Source organism: Dermacentor variabilis, chromosome 2, assembly GCF_050947875.1.
Source record: "Dermacentor variabilis isolate Ectoservices chromosome 2, ASM5094787v1, whole genome shotgun sequence".
Lineage (NCBI taxonomy): Eukaryota > Metazoa > Arthropoda > Arachnida > Ixodida > Ixodidae > Dermacentor > Dermacentor variabilis.
This window is the reverse complement of record NC_134569.1, coordinates 102,206,123-102,222,842: the sequence shown is the minus strand read 5'-3', so window position 1 is coordinate 102,222,842 and position 16,720 is coordinate 102,206,123. Positions and strand designations below refer to the sequence as shown.

The 16,720-nt window shown below is 47.1% G+C and overlaps 1 protein-coding gene and 1 pseudogene across 1 annotated transcript in view; both read left to right on the top strand.

Annotated features, from left to right (window-relative positions):
* Positions 1-16,720, top strand: part of LOC142572424 (solute carrier family 22 member 3-like) — a 46,231-nt gene extending 29,511 nt beyond the window's left edge. Inside the window, exons 6-10 of the mRNA XM_075681526.1 lie at positions 7,288-7,403; positions 11,315-11,529; positions 12,484-12,665; positions 14,956-15,158; positions 16,562-16,720. Of these exons, the coding sequence (XP_075537641.1) occupies positions 7,288-7,403; positions 11,315-11,529; positions 12,484-12,665; positions 14,956-15,158; positions 16,562-16,619 (774 nt within the window). The 3' untranslated portion in view covers positions 16,620-16,720. The remainder of the gene's footprint in view (positions 1-7,287; positions 7,404-11,314; positions 11,530-12,483; positions 12,666-14,955; positions 15,159-16,561) is intronic.
* LOC142573397 (U2 spliceosomal RNA) lies at positions 8,955-9,122 on the top strand (annotated as a pseudogene).

The following is a 16,720-nucleotide window of genomic DNA, read 5'->3' as shown; positions in this document are numbered from 1 at the left end:
CAAAGCGAAACGCCAGAACACGCTGGCACCGCGCGATGTGCGATAATAGACGATTTGATGCGTTCCGCGAAAAAAAAAGAAAAAGCTTCAAGAAACGACCCATTAGCAGCAGCAGTTGCCAGGTGAACCGGCCTCACCCAAGCATGCTAGCCGCTGGATGAGCGCATACAGTAGCCGGAGTTACTCCTCCGGTCTAGCGGACATAGAAACCTCGCTAACGTGTCCGAGACTACAAAAATTAAACAGTTGGGCTATCAGCAGTTGCTTTGCCATCAAACAGCGCTGGTCTGTCTTCATCGGTATTCTTCGCTCGTAGTTGCATGGGACATCATTAGTATTATCATCATCATTAATACCAATAATGTAAACATTATATATATATATATATATATATATATATATATATATATATATATATATATATATATATATATATATATATATATAAACCCCACTCAGAGACAAAGAGAATATGAAGAAGATATAAAACAAGCGGAAAAGAAGAGGTAGACGTATAAGCACAACCCATACGTACATAACACAAAAGAATACGTCGTCGAAGAGCGTCGTTTCGAGTTGAAGCACGACCTTTCGAAAATGAGAAACGATTGAGTGCGGGTCGAGAACGGAACTTGCTCGGCGAGCGAGAGCGACAGCAGTTAAAAGTTGGGCATTGTATAGCAGCAAGTGCGGTATCAGTATGTGTCCGCACTACTGGTACGAAGAGCTCGCGCGCACGTCCTTCATTAACCGCCCATTGCTCAAACTATTAGTCTGAAACAAGCATTTTCGCCTCAGCGCACTCATGCGATCAGAAAAACAATTGCAAGGCTTTAGGAGCGTTCAAGCGTCGGAGTCACCCAGTACGCTATAAGAATAAAATATGAGAAACGCTAAGAAAGAAAATTAAAAAAGCGCGACGAACTATCGCGAAAGTGAGCGAGCGCTGCTCAGAAAGGCGCGAATTGTTGCACGTTCGCGAACCCTCCTCGTATTGCCCGGCGTGAAGCGACCTGTCAGCGAGCAGTCGTTACGCGATAAGGAGACGACCGTTCCGACAGACGCAGAAAAAATTTTTGTCTTTCTTTCATTGCAGCGTGGGGCCATTGAGGTCGGCGGTGACACAGCTGCAATTACTATACCGTGCGGAATGGAGAGCGTGCTTGCTTGCCGACGTGTTTCCTAACGCGCCGGCGAGTGAGAAACGCACCGTACGTAGTATGCATTCACGCGCTTAACCTTTACAATATCTTAGTGTCACGGAGCTCCGCTAAACTAATTCGCAGAATAGCACTTACGAGAACCTTGTGCTGGGGTAGTTTCGTTCCCTATAGCTACTATATAACTACGGAAAGGCGCAAACGAGACTATAGTCTTGTTTGCGCGTTTCCGTCGTCGTTCTATAGGACGCCGACGAATAGGGTCGTAAAAAAGGTAGACAATAGCACCGACGGCACCGACAATCCAGACCAGGGCCGGAGGTGTCGGCTGATTCTGCGAAGGCTCGAAGTAATGGCTGTAAACAGCACAGCAGAGACAAAGAGGCTTCTTTGGGGATACATAACGGGGTATGAGAAATTTAGCGAACATGACTGATTAAAGGGGCACTAAAGCGAAACAATAAATCAGTTGAGACTAATAAAGCATTGTTTGAGAATCCTGCAGGCAGCCATTTCAAAATAATAGGCTGATTATTAGGTGAGAAAATGAAGGTCGAAGTATCAGTATTTGAATTTCGCGCCGAATCCCCGACGCCGGCACGTCAGTGTGACGTCAGGGATTTCAAAGTATGTTTTCGCATTTGGGCCGCGTTGGCTGAGTAAAGGTTTTCGAAAGTTGCCATGTTTAATATTTGGTTCCTTTAGAACACAATGCAGTCAATCTGTACCGCTATATATTTAATTAAGCCCTAGAAGATGCCATCAAAATCCCTGACGTCACAGCGACCAGGTGCGGGAACTTGAAGGAGGTGTCGCCACCCGTCTTTCGTTCTTGCGCTTTTTCTGGCTTACCAAGTGTCTTATCGTGGTAAGAGTGGCGTTTTTGGTGTTGCAGAAAGGTAATTTGCTGATGAAGAAATCATTTTTCTCTTTAGTGTCCCTTTAAATAGTGACACGTGTGCTTGTTTATCTTTATCGGGCGACCACGTTTCACCGCCTAACAAATGTTATCGCACGGCGCAAGACACGCCTGCATGTATAGGAAGTTTCTGGAATGTTATCGATGGTTCCATCCGCTATGTGTGACCGAACCTTGCGTAATCTGATTGCACATATGCGCGACGCGAACAATGTAGAACTTTGTGGAAGGCACGCGGGTCCCAGCGATTACTTTGGAACATTCGACGACTGATGTATAAAAGTCGACGCGCTTGACCCGCCGATCGGATTTTCGGTGATCGCCGAGTGTGTTCGCCGCCATCGTTGTTCTTTGAGTATAGCCTGCTTTTGACTGCACAAGTTCGTCCAATAAAACGCTAGTTTCGTTAACTACAATTTTGCTGCCTTCTTCACCGTCACTGCTACGATACAATATGTAATTAATAATGCTCACTTCGTAATTAGTAAATTTATGGCACATTTTGCGATCACTGATTGAAATCGGTTAGTATGCATGAAAGAAAGGCTATTAATAAAAACTAATGAGATGTTCGCCTGGAGGCACACCTAGCCCGCTGCTTCCAGATGAACGCAATGGTAAATGAAATGATACACACAAGACACACGACACTTGACACATGTAACACGCGCAAAACACACACACGCAGTATTAAAATACCTTGTCGAGACCAGTGCCTCAGAAAAGTTAATAGCGCCTTCGTAACGCGATACGCATGAGTGGCAGATAATCCATGGTCCGAGTACATGTTTGTAGCTCAAGGCATAAGCCTTGAGACACAGTCGAGAGCAAAAGCCTGGGGACCAGAAGTGCCACTATAAATGTTGTTTTCTTCCCAGCGTAGGCATATAGACTGAAATCAAGTGGTACTGCCTACGTATACATCTGTCTGACCAGCGTCATGCATTAAGACAATTTCATGGTGCACGGCTGCACCAGAAGAAATTATTATTATTATTATTTGCTGATGGCGTGGTATCTAGACTTTTGCTCTCGACTGTAGATCTATAGTCAAGTACAACTTTAGAAAAAGGTTAGGCCCCGTCCAGATGACCGAACCGCGACAGCTGATTGCCTCCGCGACTAATATATAGTCCCGCTCAAAAAACGTGCTTCTAGAGCGCGTAATTCTCGGTATAAATACTTTTGTAATTTGATGACTGGTTTGGTAGAGCTCTCGTGATTGGAATGCTACAGCTCATCCGTGGCAGGGGGTAAACACCATCTTTGCCCGTGACATTGTTCAGCACACGGTAATCAACGCAAATACGCAACGAGACGTCTTTCTTCTGCGCTAGAACAACTGGGGAGGACCAGGAACTCGGGGGAGGACGTTTGATATTTCGTCTAAGCATGTCTGATACGTTTTCCTCAATGGTTTTGCCATCTGTAAGAGACACGCGATATGGGCGCCTCTGAACAATGCGGGAGCCATCACTCTGTATGCACTGAGTAGCGGTGATAGTCATACCGAGGACTGGCGAATTGGCGTCGAACAAGAAACGGTGTTTGTTCAGTAGTGCGAGGAGATCTTGACCCTGGGCAGGCGTTAGGTTAGGGCTCATGGTTGCCAACAATGGTGTGGAAGAGGCATTACTTGGCGGCGATCTTGACTAGGGTGGCACTATCGAAAGTGTGTCAATTTGCAGCTGGATGAGTGTCAACAGCGCAAGTGACAGTTGATCCACGAGGCAACAGTTGGGGTTCGGGAGTTGGGTCGAAGGTCGTAAACAATCCAGACCCCTCAGAGAAGCGAATAAGGCCAGGAGTAATCAGGATCCCTCAAGATATGGTGTGGTCGTAGGGTGGAATGAGTACGTCGCCATTCACAATGTTGCATGAGTTGACATTTACAATCTCTTCTATAGATGGCCAAAGAACGTAATCGAAAGAGGTGACAAGACGAATGCGTTCTTCGTCGTTAGGAAGAGAATTGCCGGTGGCATGTAGTTGTATGGAGTGCTGACGACAAGAGATAGAAGCGGACGCAGAAGACCCACCCCGAGATGAGTTCGTGGGTAAACTCACGAAATACCGCAAAAAACAATGCGGTGTCGAATTCCTTCTACGGAAACACGAACGCGCGATTGGACGAATAACAGCGTTGGTCACTGCACGAAGAGAAGAGCCGGAGTAAGGCGTGGTCACTTTTCGGAGGCGGGAACAAAAGTCAGCACGAATAATCGAAGTGGCAGCACCTGTATCAGCGAGAGCTTCGACGTATACACCTTCTACAAACACTGACAAGTTGGACGGTCGCTGCGGAGGAATTGTAGGCTGCCCAGTGGATGCAGTTTCCCCTCCTAAAACTGCGACGGGGAGTTTTCCGAGAGGGTGTTCGTGACACGAGAAGCGGGTCGGAGAGGCGACACCGAACGACGACTTGGAGACGGCGACCTGCGGCGAGATTGACGAGAATTCACAGGCATATCAGTAGGGTAGGAAGGAGAAGGTGACCCGTGATAAGAGGAAGCGGTAAGACGTGCACTGATACCCTAATGCTGGATGGACGCTTGTACGTTCCTCGGGAGCGTAGCCCCTTTGCTCACCCTGTTGACGCCTTCGACAAAATTGGGAAATGTGCCCTCGATAGCCACAGTAGTAGCAAATGGGCCTGGCACGACGTGGAGCGTAGTAACGCTGTACACGCGCTGGCGGTGACAACGAAGCCACTGGAGGGTGGTCCCCTGGTGTAGGCGGAGGGGCAGTAATGGCTGGACAGAGCGCCGCAACGTCGGCATACGTTGGTACCTGATGAGTGCAGGGGCCGTCAGAGCACGGTAGACGCGATGCGGGCGTGATCTCTTGCCGAATGAAGTCGCGCAAGCCGGTCGGTGGAGAAGGGACGGTACTTTGCAGAGCGCAGGAAGAGCACCGCCCGTGAAGCTCTACACGGACGATGTCGCGGATAAGCGTGCGCAAGTCCATGGTCGAAGGGAGACGAATGTCGGAGGTATCAGGGCGTAGCCGAAGGGACTGTAGTTCCTCAAGACGCTGGCAAGTAGTTATCACACCCTGGATGGTAGCAGGATTTTGCGTTGCAAGGACATTGAAGCCGACGGTGTTTATGCCTTTAATAATGTGGCGTATTCGGTCACCCTGGGACATGGTGGCGTTCACAAGCTTGCACAATGCAAGCACATCCTCAATGTATGAGGTGTACGATTCCCCAGCAAATCGTACGCGCTCACCGAGCTTCTTCGCGGCCTCAGCGCGAACAGCTGGGGCACCTGAAATCTGCCGAAGCTGTAGCGTGAACGTCGCCCCGTCAGGAATATATCACTCATGGTTCCAAAACCGGGTTTTCGCGACATTGGACAGGTAGAACGGGACGTTCCGTAATTTCTGTGAACTGTCCCACTTGTTGAAGTCGTTTACGAGGTCCTAGTTTCGGAGCCATTCCTCCACGTCATCCCCGCGTAGGCCAGCTAAGACTTGAGGGTCGCGCTGGCGGCAGTTGATGGTCACGACGGACGGCGAAGGCTGCAGTGGAGCAGTCGCCCCGGACGTGCCTGGACTCGCTGAAGCGAGCATGGCCGGTGGTGTTATGCGGAGCTCCAGTGAGAACATGCGAGAGGTCTTGGGTGAACGAAAAGCACCGTCCACCAATTGTAACAAACCGCTTTATTCCAGCCGAGCTCGTGCTACTACCACGAGATTCTAGCTGTGCTGCTGGTGATGATATATACAGATGTACAGGCGCCGACAAAAGTTGTATACTCCACGCAGCGGGAGCCGGAGCAACGGCACACTGCATCGCGATGCCATCTACAGGCGGCATCTGGGATCTAGACAGCCAATGACCGATGCCTGCGAATAATAAAGGACACCCTTTGGCTGACTCGATCCCAGATGCTGCCTGTAGATGGCGTTGCGATGCAGTTTGCCGTTGCTCCAGCACCCGCTGCGTGGAGTATACCACTTTTGTCGGCGCCTGTACAATGGATGATGAGATGTGTAGAAGATGAAGTTGGAAGTCAAGCATGTGTTGCGCTCGCTACATTATATATATATATATATATATATATATATATATATATATATATATATATATATATATATATATATATATATATATATATATATATATATATATATATATATATATATATATACCATGAAATTGGGAAGTTCCCGGGCGCTAGTTGGAATCGGTTGGCGCAGGATAGGGGTAACTGGAGATCGCAGGGAAAGGCCTTCGTCTTGCAGTGGACATAAAATAGGCTGCCGCTGCTGCTGCTGATGATACGATATACTATGCGTCCGACATACATAAATGCTCTTCAGTTCCACTAGCCAGACGGTCAGTCAAGCTTTCGAATGCTTACAAATTTCAATACAGCGCATAAGCCTGAGGGCATTATTTCCCCAATGGTGCTTCGCACTTGTTCCCGTGGCACAGTTTTATCGTCGTACGCGCAGAGGTCGGGCGCCGCTTATACAATGCAGCCAAAGTATACAGTATAACAGGTAAAACTTCTAAAGAGAGACAGTCTAAAATCGAGTGACTGTTCGCGTTCTTTATGGCATATAAAAAACGGTAATCTAAGCGCGTCGCATAATGACGCATGCCTCAATTCGTGAAAGTCCATGTTGGATCACCTCCGTATCTTTCTACTCGGCAGCTGCGCTTCCATTTATACAGTACAAGTGAGCAGCTCACGTTAAATTTGATTACGCTTCACCATCAGGCAACAACTTCAAGTTGATCTCGAAACAGAACTAACTGCAGGGGATTTCGTAATCAGGAATGTCTCAGAGAAATATCTAAGTGCAAGTACTGAATACGAGGGTTGCAATGTGGGCTTGTTGGTAATGCATCTTCAAGGGGTGCACGGTAGCGCGATTAAAAGACGGGACAAAAGAAGACACACAGGCGCTGTGTGTCCCTGTGTGTCTTCTTTTGTGCCGTATTTTAATAGCGCTACCGTACACCCCATGAAGATACTGAACACGATACAGAAAAGCAACGACCGGGCATTTCCATCGTAGTTGTTGCGCACTTCAATTGTCTAGTTGATTGGGCCTCGTTTCTAGTCAGTGGAAGCGTTAGTTATCGTAGCAAAAAAAAAAAAAAAGAACAGTGCGAAAAATTTGGAAGAACAAAAAAAAACAACAATATTTTACGCTGATCACACATATGGTTTTGCAAACCTTTTGAAACCGCAGATAAAGCCGTCGGAAGTGGCACCGACGGAGCAGAAAAGGAGCTTCTGGAAGGACACCCTAGCTCTGGTGGCGACTCCCCGGCTTCGGAGGAATACTCTGGTGCTGTTCGGCGGATGGTAAGGCGGCCAACTTATGTTCACCTCAGTGTCCTTAAGCTCACACTTTACCCCCACGACTACCAGGCGAATAGCTGTATCTTTGTTGACAATGAATCGGTGCTGGTATTGGCCGCCAGGTCTAGGTTGGTCGCGATCTCATGCATGAGAAAATCCAGGCCACAGTCCATGACAAAGGCACTATAAGCAATTTCTATACAAGGTGTCCCAGCTGACTTTAGTCAGAGTCGAAAATATGCAAATGCCACGTAGCTGGACAGAACTAAGGTAATGTTGTTTGCCTATCTTTTTATTACGCCTAGTTAAATAATTAGTCTTACTTATTTAATCAACTTTTCAAATATTAAATTTAGATTAAAAGTGTCAGTGAGAAAACTGTAGAGCGACATGAAAATAAACTCCAGATACAACTTTCTGTTGTTCAGTACGTGCTACTCATATCGAGTGTGAAAGAAGCCAACAAACAAACAAACAAACAAACAAACAAACAAACAAACAAACAAACAAACAAACGAACGAACGACAGAACGAACGAACTAACGAACGAACGAACGAACGAACGAACGAACGAACGAACGAACGAAAGGTGAGATGCACAGGGAGCCACAAAACGTCTCGAAGGCCTGTTATACAGTACGTACATTCGACAGTTAATCTGTATCCAACCTGCCTCAGTTTCAGGGGCCGTAGATGCTAGGCTCACCATTTTTGGCTAGTGTTTTGTGTAGTTTGGCTCACTAGAGTAACTGCAGAGCTATATAGAGTCATGGAGGCTGTGGAAAGCTCCCCTACCATCACCACAGCATCGTAGGACCGACAAGCACTAACAACAGCCCCAAGATTCGGTTCAGTAGCATCAGGTAGCATTAGGTTAACGTGGCCAGGATGGACAAAAAAAGAGTGAGCAAGAGACCCTAAGGGTAACTGAAGTGGTCACAAAAAATTCAGTGCTATTGCACTCTGTGCAGGTGGATGACCAGCAAAGCTGTGTATGTGCGCCCCTTAAAGGCGAACTGTCCATTGCCGTGCTTCGAACGCCGCATGCACCCAATGGAAAGCGAGGGGCGACGAGTCGCTCCTCCACGATGTTGAGCCTCGGAAGATGATGAGGCACCGGGGGGTATACATAACCATGTATTCTTGCTAAACGCGGCACGACACCTTTTACTAATGAATCCCGGCACGTAGAACAGACACGCACCTCACCGCAGTCCAACGGGACACACTGCCTCACCGTAGCCAAGGTGATCGTGCGTTGGTCGATGTCCCGCAGTGCAGTAATGGTTGTGGGGTCACTCGAAAACCAGAAATGGTCACGCACAACACAGGCCACACAAAATTGGTTCCCCACAAACTCCCTCTGAAACCTGGCCGTTGCTCTGGTGAAACGTTCTAAGTTTGCGGGATCGGGGCCACATGGACGGCTCGCATTTCTTTCCGCCTGGCGGTCCTGGCGCACGCTTATGGGACCGCCAGCACGCGAAAGCGGAAGGAAAGGAGATAGACGAGCGCTTGGAACGCCGACAAAGAGAGGGCAGTGCGAACGCAGACATGGCGGACGCGGGTCAAAGTATTGTATCTGTTCTTAGCTTAATATCTAATACGGGTTGTATTTATATGAAGCTTATTTTTGCAAGTGGGCAAAGTGCATAAAGCTTGCTTCACCTCTGCCGCGGGTCGGCCCGGTATTGTACTATCTTCGGGATCGGCCCAAGTGTGGGGACAAATTCTCGATCTACACGGCTCAATAGACGCACGCAATTTTTACAGAACCTAGCCGTAAACAGCTTCGCTGTAAAAATTGTGGCAGAAACCATTGAAGATGATTGCCAATGTCAGCGACCACTTCCTTGTGTGAGGTGCCCCGAGCTAGATTTGTATCACGCCCTTTTCTAACCATTCTTGAGGTGCTATTTTCTTGTTTGGGGCAATGGTACTGCGTCGAATACTAAAAAAAACAAAAAAACTTGTCACTTTGCAAAAATGTTTTGCAGATTATTGCTAATGATTATCATGACCTTATGACCTAATGTCCTTATGATTCTCAATCTACACATATTTATGTGCATTTCAATGTGTTACACTTGATTGAGCTTTCTGATCGTAGGCTAGAGCGTTTCCGTAAAAAGGCAGTTTCCAAAAAATATGCTTTTTTGCCGAATATTTTCGCAGTTGAACACTGAAGAACACCGTGTCTGACCAGAATACCAGGCGCCTCCCTGTATACTACGGAGCTAACTGTGGTTTCGTGAGGTTAAAGTGTATATACTACCAAAATTCCTCAACCTGTCAAAATGCCCGACAAATAAGAGCAAATCTTACCAAAAATACCTTTGTAACATTATGTTCCCGCGCCTGCAAATTTTTAGCATGTAATTAGGCATTTTTCAATCTTATTGTGCCTAATATTTATTATTTATTAGTCGCACCTTCAAGGTCATAACAATAGAGAGGGGAGTATGGCGTGGTATGAAAAACTTTATTCAGGTCCTTCAGGTCGCGCTACTTTCCTAGCCCACCGGCCGTCGTTGCTTAGTGGCTATGGTGTTGGGCTGCTAAGCACGTGGTCGCGGGGTCGAATCCCGGCCTCGGCGGCCGCATTTCGATGGGGGCGAAATGCGAAAACACCCGTGTACTTAGATTTAGGTTCACGTTAAAGAACCCCACGTGGTCCAAATTTCCGGAGTCCCTCACTACGGCGTGCCTCACAATCAGATCGCGGTTCTGGCATGTAAAATCTCATAATTTATTATTATTATTTTTTAGTTTCCTAGCTCGAAGCGGGCCGCTCCCACTTCGGGACCGAAAGGCCTAGCCTCTGGGCCACATCGCGGGCCCGATGGACTGCCCATGTCCGTTCTTCTAGTTCGGGGCGGCGGAGAGCCGCGTCCCAACGCTCTTTGATGTTGTCCTTGTCGCTGCGTAACGCGGAGCACCGCCAAAGCGTATGCTCTAAGTCTGCCACGCTACCGCATCGCGAACAAGTGTATGAAGCCAAGGCTCCGGCATATATTTTGCAAGATACGCAATCAGGAAAAAAAGACCGTTAAAGATATTACAACAACAAGATACGCAACGATCAATTGATGAGGAAAGAAAAGAAAGGTAACAACGTAAATGCTATCTATAAAAGGGCGTTCTAAGAAAACGCGATAAACGCGATCGATTAATACGTCAAAAAGAAGCTTCCTTTCAATGTCTGTCCATCAACCGGCCGCGTTTGGCACTTGTGATTCTGTTGCGGATGGGGCGCTAACAATTTAATACATTTTAATATTTAAGGTTGCGCACCCCTTGTGTCATCATGGCATGTCAATTTCGGGGGACTGGCCAAGGACGGGCATATAGGAATATTAGGCACGTGGTGCCGAACTAGTCTGTTCGGGCACATATTCAGTGGCATATACCCAGTGACCCAAGCCATCTTCTATAGACCGGAGAGGAGCCAGTAGCAATTTGTCTATCTGGGCACACACCGGTGGCCCACGTTACCTGATCGGCAAGACAGAGAAGGGGAAGGGAAGCAGGAATAGACAAAAAGACAAGTAGGTTAGCCAGTTCTCAGATCGGCTGGCTGCCTTGTACTGGGGAAAGGTATGTTTTTCGCCAGACAGTGGTCAGCACATACCTATAGCGGCCCAAGTTGACTCTCCTCTCATAAAGGGAAAAAAATACGCACACAACCAAGTGGGCGGAAGAACCAAAGAAAGCTGTCGCTTTTAAAACGGCAGCAAACGGCTACAGGCTCACATCACTACCGGCGTAGTCGAATGCAGTCACAATTGAAGCACTCAACACACTCGGCTGAAACTAATGCAGTCCAAATGCATGCACTGATCTGGTAGCGCACAGTTGGGCGAGCCGATCGATGGGGACTCGCGACCTCCTAGGTGACCGGACACGTGATGCAGGTTCCTCATCTGCCTCGTCTACAACGCCAACACGCTGGAGCTGAGCCACCTCGGCTTGAACGTGTATGGCACGTATTCGACGGCCGTCGCGTTCGAGCTTCCCGTCAACCTGTTCACCATCCTGGCCCTCGACAGGCTGGGGCGGCGGTGGCCCAACGTGGCCTTTATGTTCATCGGGGGCATCATCGCCCTTGTCATGGCCCTGCTCAGAACAGGTAGGTGCACTACTTCTTCACTTTTTGAAGCTGTACGGGCACCTCTTGGAGGTTTCGCTTTAAATTGTCAAAAATGCCTTCACTGCCTTCGGGGCCGACAATCGGCGAGGACGATGTGCCAGTAGCGTCTCAATTCGCTGGCGAGTAATTGTCTTTCCAAATCATATTGAGGGGGGGAAGGAGAAAAAGTGGTTGACTTTCTCTTCGAAGCCGCAGATACCGCACGATGCGTTGTTAGCCATCCCAAGAAATGTTGTATAACTCTTCGTGAAGGTAATTTCTCACACAGCCGACACAGAAGTGAGGCCTCACGCCGTTGTAGTCTGGGTGAAGGCAGTAGTTGCAGGTAAGACTTTAGTTCGTGTAATCTGGTGCACTTCCATTTGGGGTATTTCACTGTGCAAACGAGAGTGCACGTGCCAGTTGGCGAAGCCGCCTCGCAGTGTCTGTGTCAGTTGATCTGAACGTAGTCTTCATGTGACGCTCGAGCAGCATTGTCTGAGTAACAATTTCCAGTGATCCTGCAAAGGCCCCGTAATCATTCTAAATAAATTTCGTTGAATTTTTCTTGACGTCCTCACGATTTAGCACGTAAACTGACCCTGAGCTCCATGCTGAAGAGCCGACTGCAGACATTGTAGTGCCGACCTTGAGTCACAAAACATGGTCCATTCACAGAGTCTCTTTGTAGTAATAAAATTAAGTGCACCGCGCAGAGCCGTAAGTTCTGTAGCCGTAGATGTCGTGACATGCGAAGTTTTCAACCGTAGTGTTATTCCTCTTGTCGATGACCGCAGCACCGCTGGAACTGTTAGTAAGAATGTAGTGAATATATTGGTTTAATCCCACGAAACTTCAGTGCGTGGCAGTTTTTCTGTACGCATACACGACAGAACAGTTCAATCACGTATCATCTCGTTTATCTTACCCTTTTGTCGCTTTTAACGGGCGCAGATTCATCGGCAGCCACGCTAGTCATGGCTGTGATCACGATCGTCTGTTACGCGGGCGGCTACAATATCACGTACCAGCTGGCCTCCGAGATCTTCCCCACCGAGATACGAGGTCGGGGTGTGCTCATCAAGCGGCTCTTCGGCGACATCGGCAGCTGCCTGGGTGCGGACGTCGCTTACTTGGTGAGACGAGAGGATGATCATGGGTCCCGCAGCGGGCATGCCCGACGCGCTGACTCCTCGCATTTCATAATATCCGAGGCCCTTGCGCATTGAAGCTTTGGTTGTGCCAGTCGATCGTGCGTTACGACAGTAAAATAATCTACAGATTTGGTTTGCTCATCCCGGCTGAACCACGGTACTGCGCCGAGTACATGACTGTCATGCCATGTCGTGACTTGGATGCCGGGCATCATTTTCTAAGGCTACGGATTGGCAGTCCGAACACGGTTTCCACCAGGGAGCGAGAACTACTTCTGCCTGCACTGTAGCTCGTAGGTACGCCCTGTCCTAGTGGACTCGAGGTTGTGCTGTCGTGACCTGACAACAGTCCAGAGGGCATATATACATATACTAGATGATCTTGTTACCCAGCTCATGGTAGCCAGCGAGTATTTAACCTTCCTGTCAATGGCAGCCACACTTATTCGCAACATACCCAGAAATATTGGAGATTCCCCCTGCGACCACCTGTCAAACTTCACAACTATGTGCCTGCGTAACTGAATGGACAGCATATTTTAAAAAAAATCATATTTCGAAAGGCCGCCCGAACTTCAATAACTTTAAGTTTGCAACATCGAAAGCGTGTGCCCTTCTAATAACAGGTGTATTTGCGGCACTTATTTGTAGCTTTCCTGCTGCGTTAAAGCAGTGTTTCAATCCTGACCGAACTACTGCTATAACGCAACAAGTGCGTTACGAGTAAGTGCCGTGAATGCACATGTTAATAAAGGGTGTACCCTGTCAACGTTGTCAACTGAACGCTGTTGAAACTCGGGCGTTCTTTTGAAACAATTTTTTTAATGCTGCTCATTAAGTTACGCTGGTGCACTGCGGTGAAGTATGACGGATAGTCGAAGTGGCAATGTCCAAAATTCTTGATCGTGATTCGGTCACATCAACTGGATTACCTGAAGACGTAGCTAAACATCACTTGTTCAATGAATCCCAATGTGAGTTTAGCTAATTACCAATGTTTTACTAGTCATATTTAATTAATCACTGAAGAGGAAACTTTAGATCGGGCCAAACTCCGATGCCGCCTATTCAAGTTTAATTAAAACGGAGAAATGTTTTTCTTGGATAACATCTAGACCGATTTTAATGAAATTTGTTGCATTTCAGTGATCAAGTGTAATTACAGTGACTAAAGAAAGCGGTATTAGATCTGTGGCCTGATTGTGTATAAAAAATTGTCCAAAATTGGTGAGTTGGAAAGAAAAATAGGAACACGAAATTTACAAATTCGTAGATGTCCAATAAGACCAATAACACCAATAACACCAATAACAGATATCCCAGTTGTTTAATATGCGCCCGTTAGAGAACCGAAAGTGGACAAAATTGGTGTATTAAACTACAGCTTACGTGGATTTGTTACAATGTTCGTGTGAATTTTGCAAAAGTCCTACTTATTGTGTATCCCAAGGGTGTATAATATAAGAATTTTGTATGCGTTAGATATATTATTATATTCAGTTTGTAGAATTGTGATATCGCTTCTCATTGCTGAGCTACAGAGTTGACTTGTTAGCGTTCTTTCCTGATATTTTACTATTTTTGTAAAAATATCGAAGGCCTAAGTAAATTATCCCCACCCAACAGCAGCTATACTTTAACCTTTTCTTTTAAATGTAACAAACCTAATCAATTTCGGGGCCGTGATTTCCGAGAATAACGGTGTTTCCTTTTCGATGTATTTAATAAGAGGCACCGAGTTTCCTTTCAAGGACGCATGTCTCAAGTGCAGATTTGAAGCTCAACAGTAATAAGACATATCGATTTTCAAAAATCTTGTGCTTAACAACAGTTTCAAGAGCTACGGCCTCGAAATCTGTGGCGAAATACAATAATGATCCAGTCAACCTTGATCAACAGTGTAGGAATCCCTGTGCTGATAAGTTTAAATTATACCATAAATGCATTCCCTCACATATTTTGAGTTCGGGAAAGCCTCGCTAGAAAGCCATTGAGGCTTTCCGTTGAGCCTGATGTCGTACACATCTTTGGCTCATAGGGACTACATACATAATGAAGCAGAGACGGCAGTGTACAATAGTTAAATCGAGATAAAAAACAAAAGCTCCCGCAAGAACTTTGCGTCTAGAAGTTTAAACGAAGTGGGAATCCCCACTGGGGTGTCAAGAGGACGATATCATCGTACTGGTTAAATGCTCGGGGGGTCGCGTTTTTCGATATCACTTTTTGTTCTGCGGTCCTTCGCACAGTGCACACGCTTTGCGCATTGCAGGTGGAATATGACCGGTACCTGCCGCTGCTGGTGATGGGCGTGTTGTCGCTGCTGGCGGCGCTGCTGCTCTTCTTCGTGCCGGACACGGTGCACGAGCCGCTGCCGCAGACTATCGAGGACGGCGAGGAGTTCGCAAAGGGCCAGGGGCTCTGCTTCTGCCCCGTGCTCGTCACCAGGTTGCCCGACCGGCAGGACTGGGAAAGGCGAGTGCGCAACCGTCGCGACAGCTTTCGCTTTTAATTAGACGCTCGGGGCAGAAACTATAGCCAGGCCCGATTGGTCGTAAAGACTTCTTTAAAAAAATTTTATTTCAGAACGCTCCGTAGAGAAAAAAGTGCGACGGCCCTCTTATGAGTAATTAAAGGAACCTCTCAATTCATATTATTCTAAAAGCATAGCAATACGAAATGTCGTGTCGCAATTTTCTGCAGTCTTATCGCCGAACGCGCTATGTTTCAGGGCGACATGTTGGGCTTATGATAAAAGGATGTGGTCTTGTTGTTTTCGCTGAGTTGCTCGTAAAGTTCATCAGTCACTCGTCGCGTTTATTTTGGTCTTGCCAGTACATGTTTTCATCATTCATTAGTCTTATGCTGAAGTTTCCAGGTGACTTAGAATGTTACGTGCACATAGACGGGTAACTATCGTCGAAAAGATGGAGAGCAACCTAAAGGCTATCAGCGACACACGTAGCCTATGTCGTTTTAATAATGGCGGTGACTAGGAGAAGATTAATGCTTTGCTTCACACCGCGAATGTTTTCATTGCTTGGTCGATCTTCAGGGACGAAAAGACGTCTTGTAATTATAAAAAACTATAACCCACAGTTTTGCGAAGCTCTCACTGAGAAAGAAAGAAAATAGAGGCTAATGCGTCCACTCTTAATGTATGTATGTATATGTGCGCGTGCGCGTGCGCATGTGTGTGTGTGTGTGTGTGTGTGTGTGTGCGCGTGTGTGCGTGTGTGTGCATGTGTGTGCGTGTGTGTGTGTGGTGTGTGTGTGTGCGTGTGTGCGTGTGGTGTGTGTGTGTGTGGTGTGTGTGTGGTGCGTGCAGGTGTGTGTGCGTGCGTGCGTGCGTGCGTGCGTGCGTGCGTGTGCGTGTGTGCGTGTGCGTGCGCGCGCGCGCACAATAGAGACAGTGCAATCTGGAACGCGGCTGTGGTGATGCCTTCACTAAGGCAGATATCGCAGGCTAGAGGAGGTGAAAAAGGAAAATTCCACATTTAACTGCGACGTAAATAGTAGGCAAATAAAACATCTTGGCGATAAGGCGCCAAGTTCTGAAAAGGTTACATACTTGTCTAAGTGGAGCCAAATTAACTTGTATTACATTGGATATTTCCAAAAATATATTAGACGACGAAAATTATGTAGCCTCTCCTCCACCACGACATCCGCACCTATGTGAAAGCAGTGCGTTCTGTTTATTAAAGAATCTCTCACGCCGTTAAAGAAGCGGACCTACTTCAGAGTCTAGGCAGTGCGAAGCAGGCATGAGACCTATGCTGGATATATTGAATATTTAGATTACCATTGTTATTACTATGTCAAACAGAAGGAAAAGAAGAAACGCGTCATTCAATGTCATTTTGGTTTCCTTGCAGGAGCGACAAGTCGAATGGAGAGCCTGTAAAGGAGCAACAAATCGTCACACACTTATAGGAATACAAGCTAACAACAATTTGATCGCCACATACATGCCTGAGTTAAGAAGAGAGACATCTGCTGAAGTTAGCAATAAACTTTTTATTTTACACCAGTGA